The sequence below is a fragment of the Oncorhynchus keta genome, chromosome 23, assembly GCF_023373465.1.
Source record: "Oncorhynchus keta strain PuntledgeMale-10-30-2019 chromosome 23, Oket_V2, whole genome shotgun sequence".
NCBI classification, from domain to species: domain Eukaryota; kingdom Metazoa; phylum Chordata; class Actinopteri; order Salmoniformes; family Salmonidae; genus Oncorhynchus; species Oncorhynchus keta.
Window position 1 is genome coordinate 48207853 of NC_068443.1, and position 26253 is coordinate 48234105.

Consider the following 26253-nt stretch of genomic DNA (forward strand, 5'->3'; position numbering starts at 1 on the left):
ATATTATATATCACCTACTGTACTGGAGTGTAAGGCCGGTCACCGCCCGCTATTAATATATATTATATATCACCTACTGTACTGGAGTGTGAGGCCGGTCACAGCCACCTTTTCTCAGTCGCTCTGGTGCATTTCTTAGATCAAAAGTGCACTTCTTGATACTATTTGTACAAATTCCAAATCATCTAGTCACTTGTGTACATCAATAAAGCAATTTCTTATTCCTTTGAACAAATTGCAATTGATAATGTACAAGTGTCAGCTTTTTTCCACATTATCAATTGCTCATGTCATGTTGATCAAAATATAGTAGATGGTTCTCTGTTGAATAGTCTTACCCCTCAAAACATCTAGGCATTAATTCCTTGCATAAGCCATTACATGCAAAATAGTTGAACTATTTGTCATAAACTGTCAAGCATAGTTTTACACATTTCTATTAGACCTTTTGTACAAAAACATGAATTGATGAATCGTGCAGGTGAAATTGACCCTCACTCATGAAGGAATGTAAAAGTGTTAGTTCAACCAACAATCAACCAGTTGTCTAAATTGCTCAAAGGTGCATCTCATGAAGAATCAATTGGCAAGCATATATAGACAGACCACAACACAGAGTTGCAATTTTCCAATAATGGATGGACCAGGAAACGAACAGGGTCAATAGCCAAGAGGAGGAAGAAGAGGAGCAAGTGATGGAAGGCAAAACAGAGGAAGAGGCAGAAGAGGACATAGGCGCATATCTGTTGACATGAGGGCCACTATTGTAGACCGTGTTGTCAATCATGGCCTTACAATCGCTGAGACGGGTCGAAGGGTGCAGCCGAATATTGGGAGATCAACCGTGTCCTCAATAGTTCAAACGTTTCGAAGAGAACAGGTATGTCCACCAATGTACAGTGCACTGTTACTGTATATAAGCAGTATACAGTATGCTTCCTACAAATCTTCATATTACAGTAGTCCACTTGTATTTCACAGCATACAGAAATATACTCTATACAGATACATACTGCACCTTACATGCACCCACTTGTATGCTTTACAGTAAAATGTGTGTTCGCATAGTTTTTGTCTCTGTGAAAGTGTGCGATGCATCACTGCATTTTTCCCCACATAGGACTGCAAGATTACCTCAAACCGGTGGCAGAGGACGCCTTTTTCACACCTCAACAGGAGGAGGCTATTTGGACCATGGTCCCGAGCAAACAATGCCATGAGACTCAGGGAAATACAAAGGACCATTATAGAAGACAACGATGTCTTTGAAAACATCCATACGGTTAGCATCTCAACCATCGACAGGGTGCTGCATAGAAACCAGATGAGTGTGAAACAGCTGTACCGTGTACCATTCCAAAGGAATGAGGACAGTGTTACGGACCTACGGTACCAGTATGTACAGGTAAAACATATATCTATGTAACTACTTTACAGCAACATTTTATAGTGATACATAGTACAGTAAGCATAAACTGCACACATGTCCATTGCTGTGGAAGGAACATGTAATATATGTACATGTTATGTCACTCTTCCTTAACAAAACAAATTCAACTGTGTTCTGGGATATAGCGTATAATGGAGTTGGAATCAAGTGGACCCTCTCACAACTTTGTATATGTGGATGAGGCTGGCTTCAACCTGACCAAATGCAGAAGGCGGGGTCGGAATATCATCGGTCACAGAACTACTGTGGATTTGCCAGGCCAACGGGGAGGAAATATCACCATGTGTGCTACTTTTTCGGAGCATGGTGGCCTAACCCATAGGGCCATACCACACCCAGCATCTACTCAACTTTTTAGAGACTCTCTACGGGGCTCTCATCCCTGATGATGATAGGGGTCTGTTTAGAGAGGATTTGCCAAAGTATGTGGTCATTTGTGATAATGTGAGTTTCCATCGTTCAAACATCATAAAGCAATGGTTTGTGACCCACCCGAGGATGCTCATAGAATTCCTCCCACCTTATTCACCATTCCTTAACCCAATTGAGGAGTTATTTTCAGCATGGAGGTGGAAGGTGTACGATCGTCAGCCACACACACAGATGACCCTGCTGGCTGCAATGGATGCAGCATGTGAGGACATCACAGTAGACGCCTGCAGAGGATGGATAAGGCATTCCAAAATATTTTACCAGGCTTCAAACAAAAATCCGATATAAAACTGTATTTTTTGTGAAGAATCAACAACAAGTGGGACACAATCAGTGAAGTGGAACGACCTTATTTATTGGTTATTTCTAATTTAGTTTTTTGCTTTGTGCTTTTTTAACAAATCAAAAATATGAAAAACTGTTGAAATGGATATATGCCTTTTTGTAGAATTGCAGCCTTGTGCATTTTCAATACAGTAAACTGTTTCAAACTGTAGCCTGGTTTACATGCAGTTCTGTCAAAGTCACAGTTACTTGACAACATGCCAAACATTTTGAGTTGTTCTGAACAATGACTCTATGACTTAACTTCAGATGATACTGACATGATCATGGCATGCTTTTAGAGATGAACTAAGGATTTTTAGTGACTGACCAGCTTTATATATCTATTGTATATTGCAGTTTGTACAAATTGTTATGAGAAATGCACACTATTTTGCACATGTTAGGGATGATGGAAAAATGCACCAAAGCGACTGAGGAAAAATGGCATCTATATTATATATCACCTACTATGGAGAGTGAGGCTCCACCTAACAGTTTTCTACTATTTTACCACATTGGTTCTGCATAAAGATATAAAACTGTATTTTTTGTAAGAATCATCAACAAGTGGGACACAATCATGAAGTGGAATTACATTTTATTGGATATTTCAAACTTTTTTAACAAATCAAAAACTGAAAAATTGGGCGTGCAAAATTATTCAGCCCCTTTACTTTCAGTGCAGCAAACTGTTTCCAGAGTGGTCTGCAGTACAGCATCACTGCTTGGTACTATCCAGAGTGGTCTTTAGTACAGCATCACTCCTTGGTACTATCCAGAGTGGTCTTTAGTACAGTATCACTGCTTGGTATTATTTACATTAGTTTGCAGAACTTCATCACTGCTTGGTACTGTCTAGGGTTGTCTGCAGTACAGCATCACTGCTTGGTACTATCCATATTGGTGTGCAGTACAGTATCACTGCTTGGTACTATCAGAGTGGTCTGCAGTACAGCATCACTGCTTGGTACTATCAGAGTGGTCTGCAGTACAGCATCACTGCTTGGTACTATCCAGAGTGGTCTGATGTACAGCATCACTGCTTGGTACTATCCAGAGTTGTCTGCAGTACAGCATCACTGCTTGGTACTGTCCAGAGTGGTCTGCAGTACTGAATCAGTGCTTGGTACTATCCATATTGGTGTGCAGTACAGTATCACTGCTTGGTACTATCAGAGTGGTCTTTAGTACAGCATCACTGCTTGGTACAATCCAGAGTGGTCTGATGTACTGCGTCACTGATTGGTACTGTCTAGAGTGGTCTGCCGTACAGTATCACTGCTTGGTACTATCAGAGTGGTCTTTAGTACAGCATCACTGCTTGGTAATATCCAGAGTGGTCTGCAGTACTGAATCACTGCTTGGTACTATCCAGAGTTGTCTGCAGTACAGCATCACTGATTGGTACTATGCAGAGTTGTCTGCAGTACAGCATCACTGATTGGTACTATGCAGAGTTGTCTGCAGTTCTGCATCACTGCTTGGTACTATCCAGAGTGGTCTGCAGTACTGCTTGGTGTTATTCACATTGGATTTTAGTACTTCATCACTGCTTGGACCTATCCAGAGTGGTCTGCAGTACTCCATCACTGCTTTCCACTATCCAGAGTTGTCTGCAGTACTACATCACTGCTTGGTACTATCAGAGTGGTCTTTAGTACAGCATCACTGCTTGGTACTATCCAGAGTTGTCTGCAGTACAGCATCACTTATTGGTACTGTCCAGAGTGGTCTGCAGTACTCCATCACTGCTTTCCACTATCCAGAGTTGTCTGCAGTACTCCATCACTGCTTTCCACTATCCAGAGTTGTCTGCAGTACAGAATCACTGCTTGGTACTATCCAGAGTTGTCTGCAGTACAGCATCACTGCTTGTTACTATCCAGAGTGGTCTGCAGCACAGCATCAGTGCTTGGTACTATCCAGAGTTTGCAGAACAGCATCACTGCTTGGTACTATCAAGAGTTGTCTACAGTACTGCATCTCTGCTTGGTACTATCCAGATTGGTCTGCAGTACAGCATCACTGCTTGGTACTATCCAGAGTGGTCTACAGTACTGCATCACTGCTTGGTACTATCCAGATTGGTCTGCAGTACAGCATCACTGCTTGGTACTATCCAGAGTGGTCTGCAGTACTGCATCACTGCTTGGTACTATCCAGAGTGGTCTGCAGTACAGCATCACTGCTTGGTACTATCCAGAGTGGTCTGCAGTACAGCATCACTGCTTGGTACTATCCAGAGTTGGCCTGCAGTACTGCATCACTGCTTGGTACTATCCAGAGTGGTCTGCAGTACAGCATCACTGCTTGGTACTATCCAGAGTGGTCTGCAGTACAGCATCACTGCTTGGTACTATCCAGAGTGGTCTACAGTACTGCATCTCTGCTTGGTACTATCCAGATTGGTCTACAGTACTCCATCACTGCTTTCTACTATCCAGAGTTGTCTGCAGTACTGCATCACTGCTTGGTACTGTCCAGGGTGGTCTTTAGTACAGCATCACTGCTTGGTACTATGCAGAGTTGTCTGCAGTGCTACATCACTGCTTGGTACTATCCAGAGTTGTCTGCAGTACTGCATCACTGCTTGGTACTGTCCAGATTGGTCTGCAGTACAGCATCACTGCTTGGTACTATCCAGAGTTGTCTGCAGTGCTACATCACTGCTTGGTACTATGCAGAGTGGTCTGCAGTACAGAATCACTGCTTGGTACTATCCAGAGTTTGCAGAACAGCATCACTGCTTGGTACTATCAAGAGTTGTCTTTAGTACTGCTTCACTGCTTGGTACTGTCCAGAGTTGTCTTTAGTACTGCTTCACTGCTTGGTACTATCCAGAGTGGTCTGCAGTACAGCATCACTGCTTGGTACTATCCAGAGTTGTCTTTAGTACTGCTTCACTGCTTGGTACTATCCAGAGTGGTCTGCAGTACAGCATCACTGCTTGGTACTATCCAGAGTTGTCTGCAGTACAGCATCACTGCTTGGTACTATCCAGATTGGTCTGCAGTACTGCATCACTGCTTGGTACTATCCAGATTGGTCTGCAGTACAGCATCACTGCTTGGTACTATCCAGAGTGGTCTTTAGTACTCCATCACTGCTTTCTACTATCCAGAGTGGTCTGCAGTACAGGATCACTGCATATGGTACTATGATGGTCTGCAGTACAGCATCACTGCTTGGTACTAAAGAGCTGGCCTGCAGTACTGCATCACTGCTTGGTACTATCCAGATTGGTCTGCAGTACAGCATCACTGCTATGGTACTATCCAGAGTGGTCTTTAGTACTCCATCACTGCATTTTACTAAAGTGGCTGCAGTGGATCACTGCTTGGTACTATCAGAGTGGTCTGCAGTACAGCATCACTGCTTGGTACTAACCAGAGTGGTCTGCAGTACTGCATCACTGCTTGGTACTATCCAGAGTGGTCTACAGTACTACATCACTGCTTTCTACTATCCAGAGTGGTCTGCAGTACTGCATCACTGCTTGGTACTATCCAGAGTGGTCTGCAGTACAGGATCACTGCTTGGTACTATCCAGATTGGTCTGCAGTACAGCATCACTGCTTGGTACTATCCAGATTGGCCTGCAGTACTGCATCACTGCTTTCTACTATCCAGAGTGGTCTACAGTACTGCATCACTGCTTTCTACTATCCAGAGTGGTCTGCAGTACAGTATCAATGCTTGGTACTATCCAGAGTGGTCTTTAGTACCTCATCACTGCTTTCCACTATCCAGAGTTGTCTGCAGTACAGCATCACTGCTTGGTACTATCCAGAGTTGTCTGCAGTACAGCATCACTGATTGGTACTGTCCAGAGTTTGCAGTACAGCATCACTGCTTGGTACTATCCAGAGTTTGCAGTACAGCATCACTGCTTGGACCTATCCAGAGTGGTCTGCAGTACAGCATCACTGCTTGGTACTATCAAGAGTGGTCTTTAGTACAGCATCACTGCTTGATATTATTTACATTGGTTTGCAGTACTTCATCACTGCTTGGTACTATCCAGAGTGGTCTTTAGTACTCCATCACTGCTTTCTACTATCCAGAGATTGCAGTACAGCATCACTGCTTAGTACTATCCAGAGTGGTCTGCAGTACAGAATCACAGCTTGGTACTATCCAGAGTTTGCAGTACAGCATCACTGCTTGGACCTATCCAGAGTGGTCTGCAGTACAGCATCACTGCTTGGTACTATCCAGAGTGGTCTGCAGGACAGCATCATTAATTGGTACTATCCAGATTGGTCTGCAGTACAGCATCACTGCTTGGTACTATCCAGAGTGGTCTGCAGTACAGCATCACTGCTTGGTACTATCCAGAGTGGTCTGCAGGACAGCATCATTAATTGGTACTATCCAGATTGGTCTGCAGTACAGCATCACTGCTTGGTACTATCCAGAGAGGTCTGCAGTACAGCATCACTGCTTTCTACTATCCAGAGTGGTCTGCAGTACTGCATCACTGCTTGGTACTATCCAGAGTGGTCTGCAGTACAGTATCACTGCTTTCTACTATCCAGAGTGGTCTGCAGTACTGCATCACTGCTTGGTACTATCCAGATTGGCCTGCAGTACAGCATCACTGCTTGGTACTATCCAGAGTGGTCTGCAGTACAGTATCACTGCTTGGTACTACCCAGAGTGGTCTACAGTACTGCATCTCTGCTTGGTACTATCCAGATTGGCCTGCAGTACAGTATCACTGCTTGGTACTACCCAGAGTGGTCTACAGTACTGCATCTCTGCTTGGTACTATCCAGATTGGCCTGCAGTACAGTATCACTGCTTGGTACTATCCAGAGTGGTCTGCAGAACAGCATCACTGCTTGGTACTATCCAGAGTTGTCTGCAGTACCGCATCACTGCTTGGTACTATCCAGAGTGGTCTTTAGTACTGCATCACCGCTTGGTATTATTTACGTTGGTTTGCAGTACTTCATCACTGCTTGGTACTATCCAGAGTGGTCTGCAGTACTGCATCACTGCTTGGTTCTATCCAGAGTGGTCTTTAGTACTGCATCACTGCTTGGTATTATTTACATTAGTTTGCAGTACTTCATCACGGCTTGGTACTATCCAGAGTGATCTGATGTACTGCGTCAATGCTTGGTAATATCCAGAGTGGTCTGTAGTACAGCATCACTGCTTGGTACTATGCAGAGTGGTCTGTAGTACTGCATCACTGCTTGGTACTATCCAGAGTGGTTTGCAGTACAGCATCATTGCTTGGTTCTATCCAGAGTGGTCTGCAGTACAGCATCACTGCTTGGTACTATACAGAGTTATCTGCAGAACTTCATCACTGCTTGGTACTATCCAGGGTGGTCTGATGTACTGTCATGAGTCTCAGTGCTATCGGAGGCATACACTCACAGCCCAAGAAAAGCTTTGATATGGTCATAGGAGCATGTTGCATGCTTAAACAGCAGTCATTGACATGAACACACTCTCTCACGCACACACACATGCATGCACACACACCCCTCAATCTAATCTCTCCACAGTGTTTCTGGTTTGCACTTGTGCATTAGGATCCATATAAGTGACTCTTCGAGACCCTCAGTTCGTGAATCCATAAAACGTCAGCTCCCATCTTCATTTTCCATCTGGGAACACACACAGTAGTTGTCAGCAAAAACAAGGATCCCAGTCCAGCGTGGTGGTGTCCATGTCTTGGCAGTAAACATGAACATAAATACAAAATAATAAAGTGAACTGGCACCAGTCCCGTGTGGCACAAACACTCACGGAAACAATCACCCACAATTTACCCAAAGAATATGGCTGCAGTCTAAATATGGTTCCCAATCAGAGACAGCGATAGACAGCTGCCTCTAATTGAGAACTGCAATACAGGCATCACTAGCTTGGTACATAAACACCGAGAATGAATACATTGAACAGTAGGGCATCACTGCTTGATAAAAAAAAACAAAAAATCTGCAATATCCAATCAGCATTGAGCTAAACTGAGTGAGTCTCAGTACAGCATCACTGCTTGGCGCACTAAAAAGATTTTTTCTTCACACCAATCACAGCATCACTGCTTGGTACTATCCAGATTGGTACAGAAAAGCATCACTTGATTGAGGATTTATACTGCTTGGTATGCGGTTTTGCAATTCTCCATTACTGGTCAATACTATAACAGAGACTCTGCAACCACAGTATCATTGTACCCCTGGTCTGAGATGATGGTCTTTAGTACTGATGTAGTAGGCTATTTATTGGCTCATCGTTGGTTTGCAGTACTTCATCACTTCGGTACTTTTAGCCAGGTGGTCTAGTACTGAAAAACTGCTTGGTACTGTATCCAGATTGGTCTGCAGTACAGCATCACTGATTGGCATTATGCAGAGTTATTTTGCAGTTCTCCAAAGTCAGCTAGGCAATACTATTATCCAAAGTGGTGTACATGCAGTACTTCATCACTGCTTGGTACTATCCAGGGTGGTCTGATGTACTGTCATGAGTCTCAGTGCTATCGTGACGGCATACACTCACAGCCCAAGAAAAGCTTTGATATGGTCACAGGAGCATGTGTGCATGCTGAAACAGACACACACTCATTGACATGAACACACTCCCTCACGCACACACACATACATGCACACACACCCCTCCAATCTAATCTCTCCACAGTGTATTGCAAGCCTGCACTAGTGCATTAGGATTCATATCAAGTTCACTCATTCGAGACCCTCAGTTCGTGAATCCATAAAACGTCGGCTCCCATCTTCATTTTCCCTACAGGGAACACACACAGTAGTTGTCAGCAAAAACAAAGGCTGCATAACTCCATGTTTTGCCATTTTTGGAATGCATGCTTGAAGCAGATGTCCAGCTTTTGGTCATGTAGTGTATTTTTTTCTTTAGAAGGAGAACGCTAAAATCATTTGCCATCTTTTGGAGGAGGAATAATTTGTGTTTCATTTTTCATTGTTCGGGCAAGAACCTTAATTTGTCTCACCGGAGAAAACATCAGATGACATTCTAGATGATTGTGTGCTTCCAACTTTGTGACAACAGTTTGGGAAGGCTCTTTCCTGTTTCAGCATGACAATGCCCCCGTGCACAATAACCAAGGTCCATACTGAAACAGTTTGTTGAGATCCGTGAGGAAGACCATTGACTGGCTTGCACAGAGCCCTGACCTCAACCCCATTGAACACCTTTGGGATGATCACCCAACATCAGTGCACTGTCATCCACCTCTGGCCTTGTGGCTCCCTACCACTGGGAAGCCTCCCCAGTCAAAACTGTTCTTGTGCTCTGAATGGTGGAACAAACTCCCTCACGATGTTCAGGACAGCGGAGTGGAAAGCCTTCCCAGAAGAGTGGAACCTATTATAGCAACAAAGGGGGACCAACTCTATATTAATGCCCATGATTTTGAATGAGATTTTTGTAAAGCAGGTGTCCAGATGCTTTTGGTCATGTAGTGTATTTTTTCTTTAAAAATAAAATCATTTATCTTTCATCTCTTTGTGTTTCATCACTTTCTTTAAACTGAGAAACTAATTTGGAGCATAAAAATATATGTCAATGGAATAGTTTAATTTGTCTCAGACCAATCAAAAATCAAAAGCAAAACGTCAGAAAAAAATGTGCCCCAGTTTGTGTCATTCACATTTTTTATCTTTTTTATTTTGTCTGGCCCAAAACTGCATTGAAATCTCTACCTGGAAGCCAGGGGTCATTTATCCTCCAGTGATAATTAAAAGAGTATAATAATAGCGAATCAGCGTTGAGCTAAACTGAGTGATTTTTTCAACTGTGAATGGACTTGGAGCACCAAAAAAAAAGTGTCAATGGAATCCAGTTTAGATTTGGCTTCAGACTTCACATCAAATCAAAAAAGCAAATAAATAAAAAAAATGTAAAATGTCAATCTCATTGTGTCGTTGTCCTCCGGTGGATAGCTAGAGAGCTAAAATCTTCCCTTTCCTAAATATCCATGGATGGATTTGGACTTGTGGTTTTACTTAATTCTCCGTACTGGCCAATGACTATAATGGCAATTCTGATCCAACCATAAATGCATACATTTTGCCCCTGGTCTGAGAGGATAGAAGTTCAAAATGTTAATTGGAAAACCTCTCTGCTCGTTGTAGGTGAATATGTGTTTGAAATGCATTGCTCGACTGAGGGACAGATAATTTTATGTGTGGGATACAGAGATGACGTAGACATTCACAAATCATGTTAACTATTATTGAAGATATTTACTTCCTGAATTATTTAGGCTTGCAATAATTAAGGGGTTGAATACTTATTCTCAAGAAATTCCTGCTTTTCATTTTCAATTATTAATTATTTTTTAACAAATAAACTCAGCAAAAAAATAAACGTCCTCTCCAACTGCGTTTATTTTCAGAAAATTTAACATGTGTAAATATTTGTATGAACATAACAAGATAGAACAACTGAGACATAAACTGAACAAGTTCCACAGACATGTGACTAACAGAAATTGAATAATGTGTCCCTGAACAAAAGGGGGGAAATCAAAATCAAAAGTAACAGTCTGTATCTGGTGTGGCCACCAGCTGCATTAAGCACGGCAGTGCATCTCCTTCTTGTGGACAGCACCAGATTTGCCAGTTCTTCCGGCTAGTGGCCGGAGACTTTAATGTAGGGAAACTTAAATCAGTTCGACCAAATTTCTATCAACATGTTAAATGCACAACCAGAGGGAAAACAATCTAGATCACCTGTACTCCACACACAGAGACACGTACAAAGCTCTCCCTCGCCCTCCATTTGGGAAATCCAACCACAACTCTATCCTCCTGATTCCTGCTTAGAAGCAAAAATTAAAGCAGGAAGCACTTGTGACTCGGTCTATAAAAAAGTGAAAAGATGAAGCAGATGCTAAACTATAGGACTGTTTTGTTATCACAGACTGAAATATGTTCCGAGATTCTTCCGATGGCATTGAGGAGTACACCACATCTGTCATTGGCTTTATCAATAAGTGCATCGAGGACGTCATCCCCACAGTGACTGTATGTGCATACCCCAACCAGAAGCCATGGATTACAGGTAACATTCGCACTGAGCTAAAGGGTAGAGCTGCCGCTTTCAAGGTGCGGGACTTACAAGAAATCCTGCTATAACCTGCGACGAACCATCAAACAGGCAAAGCGTCAATACAGGGCTAATATTGAATCGTACTACACCGGCTCTGACGCTTGTCTTAGGTGGCAGGACTTGCAAACTATTACAGACTACAAAGGGAAGCACAGCCGTGAGCTGCCCAGTGACACGAGCCTACCAGACGAACTAAATCACTTCTATGCTCTCTTCGAGGCAAGCAACACTGAGGCATGCACGAGAGCATCAGATGTTCCGGACGACTGTGTGATCACACTCTCCGTAGCCGTCGTGAGTAAGACCTTTAAACAGGTCAACATTCACAAGGCTGCGGGGCCAGACGGATTACCAGGACGTGTGCTCCGGGCATGTGCTGACCAACTGGAAGGTGTCTTCACTGACATTTTCAACATGTTCCTGATTGTGTCTGTAATACCAAAATGTTTCTAGCAGACCACCATAGTCCCTGTGCCCAAGAACACAAAGGCAACCTGCCTAAATGACTACAGACCCATAGCACTCACGTCCGTAGCAATGAAGTGCTTTGAAAGGTTGGTAATGGCTCAAATCAACACCATTATCCCAGAAACCCTGGACCCACTCCAATTTGCATACCGCCCAAACAGATCCACAGATGATGCAATCTCTAATGCACTCCACACTGCCCTTTCCCCCATGGACAAAAGGAACACTTATGTGAGAATGCTATTCATTGACTACAGCTCAGCGTTCAACACCATAGTACCCTCAAAGCTCATCACTAAGCTAAGGATTCTGGGACTAAACACCTCCCTTTGCAACTGGAGCCTGGACTTCCTGACGGGCCACCCCCAGGTGGTGAGGGTAGGTAGCCACACATCTGCCACGCTGATCCTCAACACTGGAGCTCCACAGGGGTGCGTGCTCAGTCCCCTCCTGTACTCCCTGTTCACCCACGACTGCATGGCCAGGCACGACTCCAACACCACAGTTTGCAGATGACACAACAGTGGTAGGCCTGATCACCGACAATGACGAGACAGCCTATAAGGAGGAGGTCAGAGACCTGACCAGGTGGTGCCAGAATAACAACCTATCCCTCAAAGTAACCAAGACTAAGGAGATTATTGTGGACTACAGGAAAAGGAGGACCGAGCACGCCCCATCTACGGGGCTGTAGTGGAGCCGGTTGAGAGCTTCAAGTTCCTTGGTGTCCACATCAACAACAAACTAGAATTGTCCAAACACACCAAGACAGTAGTGAAGAGGGCACAACAATGCCAAGTCCCCCTCAGGAAACTAAAAAGATTTGTCATGGGTCCTGAGATCCTCAAAAGGTTCTACAGCTGCAACATCGAGAGCATGGTTGCATCACTGCCTGGTACAGAAAATGCTCGGCCTCTGACTGCAAGGCACTACAGAGGGTAGTGCCTACGGCCCAGTACATCACTGGGGCTAAGCTGCCTGTCATCCAGGACCTCTACACCAGGTGGTGTCAGAGGAAGGCCCTAAAAATGGTCAAAGACCCCATCCACCCCAATCAGACTGTTCTCTCTACTACCGCATGGCAAGATGTACCGGAGTGCCAAGACTAGGACAAAAAGGCTTCTTAACAGTTTTTACCCCCAAGCCATAAGACTTCTGAACAGGTAATCAAATGGCTACCCGGACTATTTGCATCGTGTGACCCCCCCCCCCAATCCCTCTTTTTCCACTGCTGCTACTCTCTGTTTATCATATATGCATAGTCACTTCAACTATACATTCATGTATATACTACCTCAATTGGGCCGACCAACCAGTGCTCCCACTCATTTGCTAACTGCTAAATACTATCTTGCATTTTGTCCCACCACCCACCAACCCCTCTTTTATGCTACTGCTACTCTCTGTTCATCATATATGCATAGTAACTTTAACCATATCTACATGTACACACTGAAGCATTTCACTGTAAGGTCTACATCTGTTGTATTCGGCGCATAAACTTTGATTTGAGATGTGACCCCACTCTTCCACCAAAGCATATTTCTGGGGGGGAATAGCCCTAGCCTTCACCCTGGTGAGGATCTGCCTTAAAACAGACCTCCAAGCCCTCAGTCCAGCCTCTCCCAGCCTATTGTGGACCGTCTGAGCACCGATGGAGGGATTGTGCATTCCTGGTGTAACTCGGGCAGTTGTTGTTGCCATCCTGTACCTGTCCGGTAGGTGTGATGTTGGGATGTACCGATCCTGTGCAGGTGTTGTTACACGATCAGTTGTCTGTCTCCCTGTAGCGCTGTCTTCGTCGTCTCACAGTACGGACATTGCAATTTATTGCCCTGGCCAGATCTGCAGTCCTCATACCACCTTGCAGCATGCCTAAGGCACATTCATGCAGATGAGCAGGGACCTTGGGCATCTTCCTTTCAGTAGAAAGTCCTCATTAGTGTCCTAAATGTTTAAACCCTTTACAATGAAGATCTGTGAAGTTATTTGGATTTTTACTAATTACTTTGAAAGACAGGGTCCTGAAAAATAGTTGTTTAGTTTTTTTCTGAGTATTTGTAATAATTCCACTTTGACATTATAGGGTATTGTGTATAGACCAGTGATGGAACAAATCACAATTGAATACATTTGGAATTCAGGCTGTAAAAACCAAACGTGGAAAAAGTCTAGGGGTGTTAATACTTTCTGAAGGCACTGTATGTCCATATTATATATGATAATTACCAGATTTAAATTGTAACCCCCCCATCGACTCAATATGAGTGGTTTTGAGCTCTGGAAAGTTTTTCTTCACTCCCGCGCACCACTGTTTTGGTTCAGTGCAGTTAGAAAGCACTAGTTGCCACACTGCTGTATAAAATGAAAACGCACCTGCAAAAGAAAAGTGTTTTGTTGTGCTGTTCTTACGTTTGTATCGTTGTTTCATGTCCAATTGTGTTGGTCCAATTGTGTTGTTGCGTATCATTTGAGCTGTATGCATCACAAGCAAATTAATTCTGTCATTTCAATTTGACCGTCAGAACCATGATGAGCACAGGCTTGTCTGATTAGGCTTCTCAGTAAAGCAGACTGATTCTGAGTAGCCTTTCATCAGCCTACCAAACGTTCCTGTAGCTCGCCATCTGTCAATGACTAGCTCGCAAATAGATACTGAGAAATAATCAGTAGGTCCATTATTACATGACTAAAACAGTGAAATATTTTTCCTCCCCAAGCTGTTTTACAGGCCTTTAACATCATTCTACATTTTTGCCATCTATTTTCCCAACTTCAACAAGGTTAAATCACATTGTTAAAATGGTTTCATTCAGTTACAAAAGTAACAGTCCCGGCTGAGCCCCGTATGCTTCATATTTACAATGTAGCCAAGCGGCGTCAGTAGGCGCCAAATGAAAAAGCACTCGATATTTGTATCTCAAATGAAACAGCTCTGCTTGGCTTGGCAAGTAATGTCGACCAAATAAGCTATTTCTACCCTCTTTGTATCCATTATGTACAGTACTGCTGAGACAAGTTCATTTAAAACCGTTAAAACACTGCAAACAACAGAGCCAAAACAAATCATCAAATTTTGCCAAGACAATAAAAACATTTAGAGGCTGTATATGAGTAGCTCGTGACTATTTATTTTGTATGATTTTATCCTGTTGGGGCTAGGGTGGCACAAGGAGTTCCCTGAAGGGAACACGCCCTCCCATTCAGCTGATAAAAATATTCTTTAGAAATATTTAACTGTCACACATTAACAAGTCCAATACAGCAAATGAAAGATAAACATCTTGTTAATCTAGCCATCGTGTCCGATTTTTAAAAATGTTTTACAGCGAAAACACAACATATATTTATGTTAGATGACCACCAAATTCAAAAACACACAGAGCGATATTTCAGTCACAAAAGCATAAATATAGATAAAATGATTCCCTAACCTTTGATTATCTCCATCAGAAGACACTCATAGGACTTCATGTTATACATGTATTGTGTGTTTTGTTCGATAATTTATATATATATATATATAAAATCTCAGTTTACATTGGCGTGTTACGTGCAGTAATGTTTTGATTCCAAAACATCCAGTGATTTTGCAGAAATACTCACAATAAACATTGATAAAAGATGCAAGTGTTATTCACAGAATTAAATATAAAAGTATCCCCTATGCAACTCCTGTCAGATTTCAATTTTTTTTTACAGAAAAAGAATCATCTAAGAACGGCGCTCAGAACCCAAAGAAATAGCCGCCATTTTGGCGTCAACAGAAGCTACAAAAAACACTATAAATATTCACTTACCTTTGAATATCTTCATCAGAAGGCAGTTCCAGGAATCCCAGTTCGACAATAAATGACTGATTTGCTCCATAAATTTCCATAAAGACCATAATTTAGCCACTTGTTGTTAGCTTGTTCAGCCCAGCATTCAATCCTCAAAAAGCACGAGCAATTCCTCCAGACAAAATCTCAAAAAGTTATGTTACAGGTCGTAGAAACAAGTCAAATGATGTATGCAATCCATATTTAGGATGTTTTAAACATTAATCAGCAATAAGGTTACAACCGGAGAATTTCATTGTCTGAAGAAAAGCATAGGAACGCAAGAACAATCTCTTGTGACCGCGCGTAATGCGTAATGAGACCGAGGCTTTCTGCCAGACCACCCACCCAAAGAGCTATTATGAGCCCCTCCTTCATAATAGAATCATACAACCAGAATCTAAAGACGGTGACATCTTGTGGAAGCCCTAGGAAGTGCATTCTCATCCATATCTAAGGTGGACATCCAATGGCACTGTTTTCTAAATTGCGTTCTCACTTCCTGTTTGGATTTCTTCTCAGGTTTTTGTCTGCCATATGAGTTCTGTTATACTCAGACATAATTCAAACAAAAAATATTTTCCACCATAATTTGCAAATAAATTAATTAAAAATCCTACAATGTGATTTTCTTTCTCATTTTGTCTGTCATAGTTGAAGTGTACCTATGATGAAAATTACAGGCCTCTCTCATCTTTTTAAGTGGGAGAACTTGCACAATTGGTGGCTGACTAAATACTTTTTTGCCCCACTGTATAAAAGCAACAGATACCATTAATAAGAAGGGGCTAGAAGCGTCGTACATGGTGAGCTACCAAGTGGCTGGGACAGGCAAGCCCCATACTATTGAGGAGGACTTAATTCTTCCTGCTGCTGCGGATATGGCTGGGTCAATAATGGGGAGAAAAGGCCCAACAAACTACAGACAATTCCTTCATCAAACAACACTGTTTAATGACGCATCAGTGACATGGCGGGAGATGTTTTGAAACAGTTACTGCGCCACATACAAGCCAGTGAGTTCTATGCGTTCCAGCTGGATGAGTCAACAGACGTGGCGGGCCTGGCACAGATCCTGGTATATTCCGAGCCGGTCATGGGTGCATCTCAGGTCCTAAACGATATCATAACCGCCATCGATAAAAGACAGGACTGTGCAGCCGTCTTCATCGACCTGGCCAAGGCTTTCGACTCTGTCAATCACCGCATTGTGATCAGCAGACTCAACAGCCTTGGTTTCTCAGATGACTGCCTCGCCTGGTTCACCAACTACTTCTCAGATAGAGTTCAGTGTGTCAAATCGGAGGGCCTGTTGTCCGGACCTCTGACAAACTGGCCCGTCTATAGGGGTGCCACAAGGTTTAATTCTCGGCCCGACTCTTTTCACTGTATACATCAATGATGTCGCTCTTGCTGCTGGTGATTCTCTGATCCACCTCTACGCAGACGACACCATTCTGTATATGTCTGGCTCTTCTTTGGACACTCTGTTAACTAACCTCCAAACAAGTTTCAATGCCATACAACACTCCTTCCGTGGCCTCCAAGTGCTCTTAAATGCTAGTAAAACTAATGCATGTTCTTCAACCAATTGCTGCCTGCACCAGCGATGCTGCTTTCATTTACAACTGTGACCTGGCCAATACAAAGCAAAGCATATGTACATATTTACCTCAATTACATTATACCCCTTCACATGGACATGGTAGCGGTGACCCGTGCATTTAGCCACGTTATCATTACTCATTGTGGAATTTTTTTGTTCTACTATATATATATTTTTTTCTCTCTGCATTATCGGAATGGCTCGTAAAGTAAGCATGTCACTGTTAGTCCACGCCTTTTGTTTAATTTGAATTGATTTGAAAAGAACATCTCGCTCTGGCTAAGAATACTTCAAGACTGCATGCTGTTTTTGATGCGACAATTCTAAATGACAAAGAGGATAATCCAGGGTGTTCTATGAGACTGGGCTTCTCTACAGTAGCTACTGAGGATACTACCTTGGGCCACTTTCCTTTATTAACACATCCCACCAACGAACTACTGCGTCTTTCTCTACATCATCGGAGGCACAGTGGAATCGAGTTAGAAGTAGGAGAGGATTTTGTCACATGGAATGCCGCTGGAGAGACGAAGCAGGTACGGGGAGTAAAACATTTAATAAATAACGCACAAGGAACGAGACAGGAACAGCGTCAGCAAACAGGTAACGCAAACAAAAAAATTATGAATGCAGAAGGCGGGGAACAGACAAATATAGGGGAGATAATAAACAGGTGATTGAGTGAGTCCAGGTGAGTCCAATATCGCTGGTGCGCGTGATGAGGGAAGGCAGGTGTGTGTAATGGATGATAGGAGTGCGTGATGCAGGGCAGCCTGGCGCACTCAAGCGCAAAGGGGGGGAGAGCGGAAGCAGACGTGACACATTTGCGGTTCTCGAACTGTTTTACAGCTCTGAGCCCCAAGCAGATCTTGTCTGCTAAATGAACTAGTGTAGTACACAGCCACATGGCAAAGACAGATCAGGACCTAACATAAGGACAACTCAGAGTATGCTATTCTGTTCTTCTGAAATAGACTACATTTTCTTCATGTCATGTTTCTTATAAATAAATAATGGATTTATTGTGAAGGTGTAGGCTATATTACATGGATTTATTAGACTTCGCAAAATGTAGATGTTCTAAAGGTCTGCATTAGTGGCTTGTTAGGCTATGTGTGGAAGCCAGGAGATGCTAAATGTATTTGTTAATTAATGGTCATTTACCGTGAGACTGACAGTTATTTGCTTGACAATCACCGGCTGACGAAATGTTGTGAAACGCCACAGCCCTAGTTGTGTCAGGCTATAAAATAAAGTGTTACCAAATGATCTATTAACCCTACATCATTTCATAAGAACTACTAAATGGCCTAGGACTGCGTTTCTGAGAAAGAGTTTCCCAAACTGTTCATGTTTCTCATGGGGTTGTAGGGTGTGGTATTCATAAGGGAAATAGTTTGTACTTAAATAGTTGTCACGCCCTGGTCGAAGTATGTATGCTTGTCTTAATTTATTTGGTCAGGCCAGGGTGTGACATGGGTTTATTTTGTGGTGTGTTTTTGTATTGGGGTTTTAGTAGGTATTGGGATTGTGGCTGAGTAGGGTTCTCTAGGAAAGTCTATGGTTGCCTTGAGGCGGTTCTTAATCAGAGGCAGGTGATTATCGTTGTCTCTGATTGGGAACCATATTTAGGCAGCCATATTCTTTGAGTGTTTTGTGGCTGTCTCTGTGTTAGTGTTCACCAGATAGGCTGTATAGGTTTTCACATTCCGTTTGTTGTTTTTGTATCGTTCGTGGTTTTTTTTTCTTCATTAAAGATGTATCGAATTAACCACGCTGCATTTTGGCCCGACTCTCCTTCAACGGAAGAAAACCGTAACAATAGTGAGGCAAGAGTCAGTAATGGTGACACATTATTTGAACCCGTAAATCTATTAAGAAATAAGTGATCAGAGAAAAGCTTTAGAAAAATCACAAAAGCTTTATTTTCCCTCTCACATGAATTGTCATTGAAAAATAACTTGACATTATATTATACAAATACTGTAAAACTCCCCCTGTAAAAATTCTAATACAAGATGTATGCTCCCATCATGTAAAATCAAGTCCCTTGAGCAGTATCTTCTTCAGTAAAGTACCTCATACTGTGAAATTATTACAAATGATTGTTTCAGTCAAAATGTTCCAGTGAAATGACTTTCCTTACTGATCCGCAAATGTCCAGACATCCAGCTGACGAGACACTAAGTCAGTAGCTGCTACTTGATATGGCCTTGTTACATGAATGATTTCTTTACAACAGTACCAAACACGGTGCCTCTCACTGGAAATAGAAGATCATCCTCATTCCAGAAACGACAGAACGATGGATGCTCTTTAAAAACATTCAGTTAACTTGCAACATATTTTTGATTTGCTTGGAGGTAGTCTCGTCATTCAGATGTTTTGTTGTGTACCTGAACGTGAAGAAAGAGTGTACAGTCTGAACATCTATCCAAAACAACTCTAGTGTTACTGAAAAACAATATTAACAGTTGATTGCAGCTAAATGATGTAAATCATCTTAACATCCACATATTTGCTCTGAAGAATTGCTGAGTCATTTGATGTACTGATGGAAAGGTCTGGACTCGAGGGTTAGATAACATAGATAAGAAAGCATTTTATTGTCTGCTTCACAGAAATGTGCCTCATAAATAAACTCCCTGCAGGACATAAAAATAGATAACATACAAAAGCATGTGGACTGAACAGAGTGGCTTAGTCAGTATAAAATATCATCACTTCTGGCAAAACAGTGTTCAAGAACAAATCAACAACATGCTAGTATAGTAGTGGCCTGAGGGCACACACTTAATGTGTTATAGCTGCTGCCTTACCAGGAAGTAACGGGGATCCTTAATAAACACAAACGCAAACACAAACAATGTAATATAACATGGGTGGACAACTTCAGTCATGGGTGGCTGCAATGCCAAACTCTTACACATCTGATTAATCTAATCATGGTCAACTTTGAAGACCCATAAATAAATTGGTTGACTACATGAGTCAGGTGTGTTAGTGTGGCCCTTTGACACGGAAGTTGTGACCCCTGTCATTGAAAAGTAATTTAACATGTAAGTACACACACACACTATTCTACATTCAAGATGGCAGATAACCATAGCATAGTATAGGACAGAGAAGACACTTTACCTGAGAGCATTTAGCAGGCCTTCCACACTGCTTTGAGGCTGGTCCTTTAAGACTTTGATGCACCCTTTCATCTACATCAAAACAAAGTCAGTTACACATGTATGGTTCCATATGTCAGTGTCCCCCGTATGTATTCCTGCGGGATCCCTAGGAGGTGCACCTTTTTTGTTTTCGCCCAGCAGTAACACACCTGATTCAACTAATCATGGGCTGGTTGTTAGTGGATTATTTAATGTGTGTTGTTGGACTAGAACAACGTTTCCCCTCCCTGTTGATACAACAGTGATATATTCTATATACGATTAAGTATCAGTTTGGCCTTTTAGATCACAATGAATCAGATTACATAGACAGGGGAGACCTGATCCTAGATCAGCAGTCCTACCCTGAGACGCTTGATACATACGGCCACAATAACTGTCATTAGAACTCTGTTAACGCACCTCGATCTTGGAGGACTTGACGAAGGCTCCAGCAGGGTGAACGTAGTCATAAAGAATGATCACTCCCACCATCACACGCAAACAGAAGGACACAGTATCCTCGCTGGCAAAACGGCTACGGTATTCCCTGTGGACACACACACACACACACGCGTGCGCAAAGACACGTGTGTAGACACACAAGCGTACACACGCAGTCACATGCATGCCCCCAAACACACAGACAAACCAAAAAACAAAACAGCATTTTTAGATCATGTTTAAATTAAACCTCAAAGCAGGTGCAACAAAGCAGACAGACTTCATGGTAGAAAGTAAAGTACAGAGTCATTTGTGATTTGACTTTCATGAATGTCACAGAGGGGAAAATAAATTGGACTAGAAAAGATGGTCTGTCTCACGGAGTTTCCAGCATGACTTTGCACACGCTGGCCATCGTGCACAAGCAGTCTGTTGTGTTTTCAATGGGTAGATCTGTGTTCTGGTCAAATCAACAGAAAACACCATCTTATTGACACAAGCTTTTGTAACCTTTCACATTGATGTTTTCCTAAAGCAAAACAGCACTAAACGGTGCAATTTTATTTGACTGTACGATACTGTTGAAAGAAACTGCTGTACGATAAGCCAGAAGATGAGAATAAACTACGTCGCTAACATATTTTGCCATGTCTGTTTTCCATGATCACTGTCAAATAAACCGATACTGTAGCTCCCTCTTTATCAGAGACAAATGCTGTTCCATTACATTTGGCAAATTACAATTCAACTAAAGTATCATCAAGTTGTCCAGTTAACTGCCTATCCAGGACTTTCACACTATTAAATAGGAGCTATTATTCTTAAACAATGTAATGCTTTTTCACTTACGTCTGAAACAAACTTTGTTGTAGCGTCGCTTAGCGTTTTCAGCATGGGCGTGGCATTGGCGTAGAACAGAGACATCCGATTGGCCAGCTCATTGTTGACTTCGTTCTCCTCCTCTGCCTTGAAAGCAAAAGAGTTGGGCCAGGATTGAATCAGATCAGGGGTAACCCATGTTAGCAGACAAACACGTCGCTTTTCATGGATTTTGTTTCAGCGGTGTCTGAGATGTAACTGCGTTAGAGCTGTTAAATCGGTGACCGCATGGCTGATCTTATGGTCATTGTCACAAAACAACACCGTCCGTATAACCCGCAAGAGTTAGAAGCTCTAAACAAGAAAGTCAGGCTATCTAGAAATAATGACACTCAAATGTAAAATCATTAAAGAAACTGATAGGGATTTCTATCAGCCTAATTGAGGTGTAGAGTACATCATGCATTCATTCCTGTGTTCAAACTTGCATGTGATTTCTACTAATGCGACTTAGTGAATCCAATGGCAATGTCCAAGTAACGTAAGGAGCCACTTGTGTATTTGACAGCTCTAATGTAGTTATACCTCAGACACCGCCTAAACAAAAGCAATGAAAAGCTATGTGTCTGTCGGCTAACATGGGATACAGCTGATCTAATTGAATCCTGGCCCTGGTGTCTTTCGAAGAAAAATAGAATTGAAAGAAGTATACAACAGGATTAGTGCTGTTAGGATGTCATAAATGTTTTATCATTCTTTAAAAAGTATTTTTTAAAGTGTTAATATAACACCATACTTCACAAGAAGGCCGGACAGAAAAACACCAGCATCAAAACTTATGGCTATATCCTTAAATATTGCACTTAAAAAATATGTTGTTTTTTTTACAAATATTTAATTTAGTATATAATTTCAAATTCGTATGCAAAATACAGTTGAATTTGGAAGATTACATAGACTTAGGTTGGAGTCATTAAACATAATTTTTCAACCACGCCACAAATGTCTTGTTAACAAACTATAGTTTTGGCAAGTCGGATAGGACATCTACTTTGTACATGACACAATTAATTTTTCCAACAATTGTTTACAGACAGATTATTTCACTTATAATTCACTGTATCACAATTCCAGTGGGTCAGAAGTTTACATGCACTAAGTTGACTGTGCCTTTAAACAGCTTGGAAAATTCAAGAAAATTATGTCATGGCTATAGAAGCTTCTGATAGGCTAATTAATGTAATTTGAGTCAATTGGAGGTGTACCTGAAGGTACCACGTTCATCCATACAAACAATAGTACGCAAGTATAAACACCATGGGACCACGCAGCCGTCATACCGCTCAGGAAGGAGACGCATTCTGTCTCCTAGAGATGAACGTACTTTGGTGCGAAAAGTGCAAATAAATCCCAGAACAACAGCAAAGGACCTTGTGAAGATGCTGGAGGAAACAGGTACAAAAATATCTATATCCACAGTAAAATGAGTTTTATATCGACATAACCTGAAAGGCCGCTCAGCAAAGAAGAAGCCACTGCTCAAAAACCGCCATAAAAAGCCAGACTACGGTTTGCAATTGCACATGGGGACAAAGATTGTACTTTTTGGAGAAATGTCCTCTGGTCTGATGAAACAAAAATATAACTATTTGGCCATGACCATTGATATGTTTGGAGGAAAAAGGGGGACGCTTGCAAGCCGAAGAACACCATCCCAACCGTGAAGCACGGGGGTGGCAGCATCATATTGTGGGGCTGCTTTGCTGCAGGAGGGACTGGTGCAATTCACAAAATAGATAGCTTCATTAGGAAGGAAATGTATGTGGATATATTGAAGCAATATCTCAAGACATCAGTCAGGAAGTTAAAGCTTGGTTGCAAATGGGTCTTCCAAATGGACAATGACCCCAAGCATATTTCCAAAGTTGTGGCAAAATGGCTTAAGGACAACAAAGTCAAGGTATTGGAGTGGCCATCACAAAGCCCTGACCTCAACCCTATAAATGTATTTGGCTAAGGTGTATGTAAACTTCTGACTTCAAGTGAGGGAGTTTTTACTAGGTTTAAATGTCAGGAATTGTGAAAAACTGAGTTTAAATGTATTTGGCTAAGGTGTATGTAAACTTCTGACTACAAGTGCAACTTGTGAATTTTGGGCAATTCATTCTATCAAAACTGTAATAAGACATTACACAGTCAGCACACTACTTGCTGTGCTGTTCTACATGCATTCTACGTGTCATTTGCGTGTCATTTTACACGCGCTCTTCTGCCTCATTACATAGGCCCTCAAGTAATTATTCACAAGTCGCATGGGCTCTTCATTGGAGACACAAGGTCAATGATCCCCCTGTCTCGTCAACGCCCATGGGGCTTTCCCGTTGACCAATGGGAGGATGAGGTGACTAATGTACTACTGTTAGAATCCATTTGCTGTGGGTATGTTTAAGTGTGTGTGTGTGTGTGTGTGTGTATATATATATATATACAGTATCAGTCAAAAGTTGATTTGAAAAAGTATGCACTCACAAATGTAAGGCGCTCTGGATAAGAGCTTCTGCTAAATGACTTAAATGTAAATGTGAACTCACGGCAACATTGTTGATGCGCATGCGGTTGAGTGTTCTCCTGTAGTAGCTGAAATCATTCTGGATGGCAGGGTTCGTCATCTGTAGTAGAGGGGGCAAAAGTCAACACAAAAATCACTCATGATTATCTTCAATGTCCCACAGTGGGGAGTTGAGGAGGGATTGTGCCAATTTGAAATCCAGTTATTAGTACTTAGCCTGTCTGACTGAACTCTGACTGTCTTGATGGTTAGTTGACTATTTAAAACAGGTGTGTTCATGCTGCGCTGGAACAAAAGTGTGACAGCAACACTTAGCTTGCTTAAAAATATATCGTTCTTGTTCACAATTCATTGTATCGTCTGTCTCGCAAACAAACATAACAACACCGTAGCCAGCTGCACAGACGAAATATAGCAATTTGATGGCATTTCAAGCCGAGGAGTGAGATTACCAATCAATCTAGAATGGGTAACTACTAATAGGCTGGTGCTATTTATCTCCAAAACTAAAAGCTTCGCTCAACCCTAAACCTCATCTGGATCTATTATTCAATAATGTGGCTATTGAGCAAGTTGAAGAGACTAAACTGCTGGGTTTCACCCTAGATAACCAACTGTCATGTAGAAAACATATAGCCTCAATGGTACTAAAATGGGAAGAGGTCTGTCTATGATAAGGCATTGCTCTGCTTTCTTGACATCTCAATCAACCAGACAGGTCCTACAGGCCCTAGTTTAGTCGTACCTGGACTACTGTCCAGATGTGTGGTCATGTGCTGCAAAGAAGGACATAGGCAGATTGCAGTTGGTCCAGAACAGAGCAGCATTCAGTTGTCCACCTATTGCACTTAATGTCAATGACATGCATGTCAATTTCTCCTTGCTCAAAGTTGAAGAGGGATTGACTGCATCACTATTGATCTTTGTGCGAGGTGTTGATGTGTCGAAGGTACCGAACTGTCTGTTCCAGCAGTTGGCCCACAGTTTGGACACTAACTGGTATCACACACATAACCAGAGGTCTACTCACAGTCCCCAAGTCCAGAACAGAGGCTGGGGAACACAGTATTAAATAGAGCCACGGCTACATGGATGCTCTGCCACCCCAGGTAACTCAAGCGAGCAATAAAAACAGAAAAGAACGGATAAAAGAACACCTTACGACACAACGGGGAAAAGACACACATTTTTATATATTTTGAATGGTATAATGTATTGTAATGTATATTATGTATTCTATTATGTACTGTATATTATGTATTGCTATGTATATTATGGATTGTTTTATGTTGTGCTATGTATATGATGTATTGTATGATAGTGTATTGCATTATGTATTGTATTATAGTGTATTGCATTATGTATTGTATTATAGTGTATTGCATTATGTATTGTATTATAGTGTATTGCATTATGTATTGTATTATAGTGTATTGTATTGTATTATAGTGTATTGTATTGTATTATAGTGTATTGTATTGTATTATAGTGTATTGCATTATGTATTGTATTATAGTGTATTGCATTATGTATTGTATTATAGTGTATTGCATTATGTATTGTATTATAGTGTATTGCATTATGTATTGTATTATGTAGTGTGTTATGTATATTGTGCTTTGTATTATGTAGTCTATGTATTGTATAATATGCATATCTCTATCACTTTCTTCTATGTATATGATGCATTGTATGATAGTGTATTGCATTATGTATTGTATTATGTATTATGTAGTCTATGTATTGTATAATATGCATATCTCTATCACTTTCTTCTATGTATATGATGCATTGTATGATAGTGTATTGCATTATGCATTGTATTATGTAGTGTGTTATGTATATTGCATTATGTATCGTATTATGTATTGTATGATAGTGTATTGTATTATGTAGTGTGTTATGTATATTGCATTATGTATTGTATGATAGTGTATTGTATTATGTAGTGTGTTATGTATATTGTGCTTTGTATTATGTAGTCTATGTATTGTATAATATGTTGTGTGCTGTATAATATGCATTGTATTATGCAATGTTATGTATAT

General features: G+C 41.6%; 1 protein-coding gene across 1 annotated transcript in view; it reads right to left on the reverse strand.

The window, feature by feature from the left end:
* Positions 1 to 19116: 19116 nt before the first annotated feature.
* fam49ba (family with sequence similarity 49 member Ba) overlaps positions 19117 to 26253 on the reverse strand; it is a 40074-nt gene continuing 32937 nt past the window's right edge. The window contains exons 6-11 of the mRNA XM_035800588.2: positions 24228 to 24305; positions 21667 to 21783; positions 21198 to 21277; positions 20797 to 20923; positions 20354 to 20424; positions 19117 to 19611 (exon numbers count right to left, since the gene is read on the reverse strand). Of these exons, the coding sequence (XP_035656481.1) occupies positions 19542 to 19611; positions 20354 to 20424; positions 20797 to 20923; positions 21198 to 21277; positions 21667 to 21783; positions 24228 to 24305 (543 nt within the window). The 3' untranslated portion in view covers positions 19117 to 19541. The remainder of the gene's footprint in view (positions 19612 to 20353; positions 20425 to 20796; positions 20924 to 21197; positions 21278 to 21666; positions 21784 to 24227; positions 24306 to 26253) is intronic.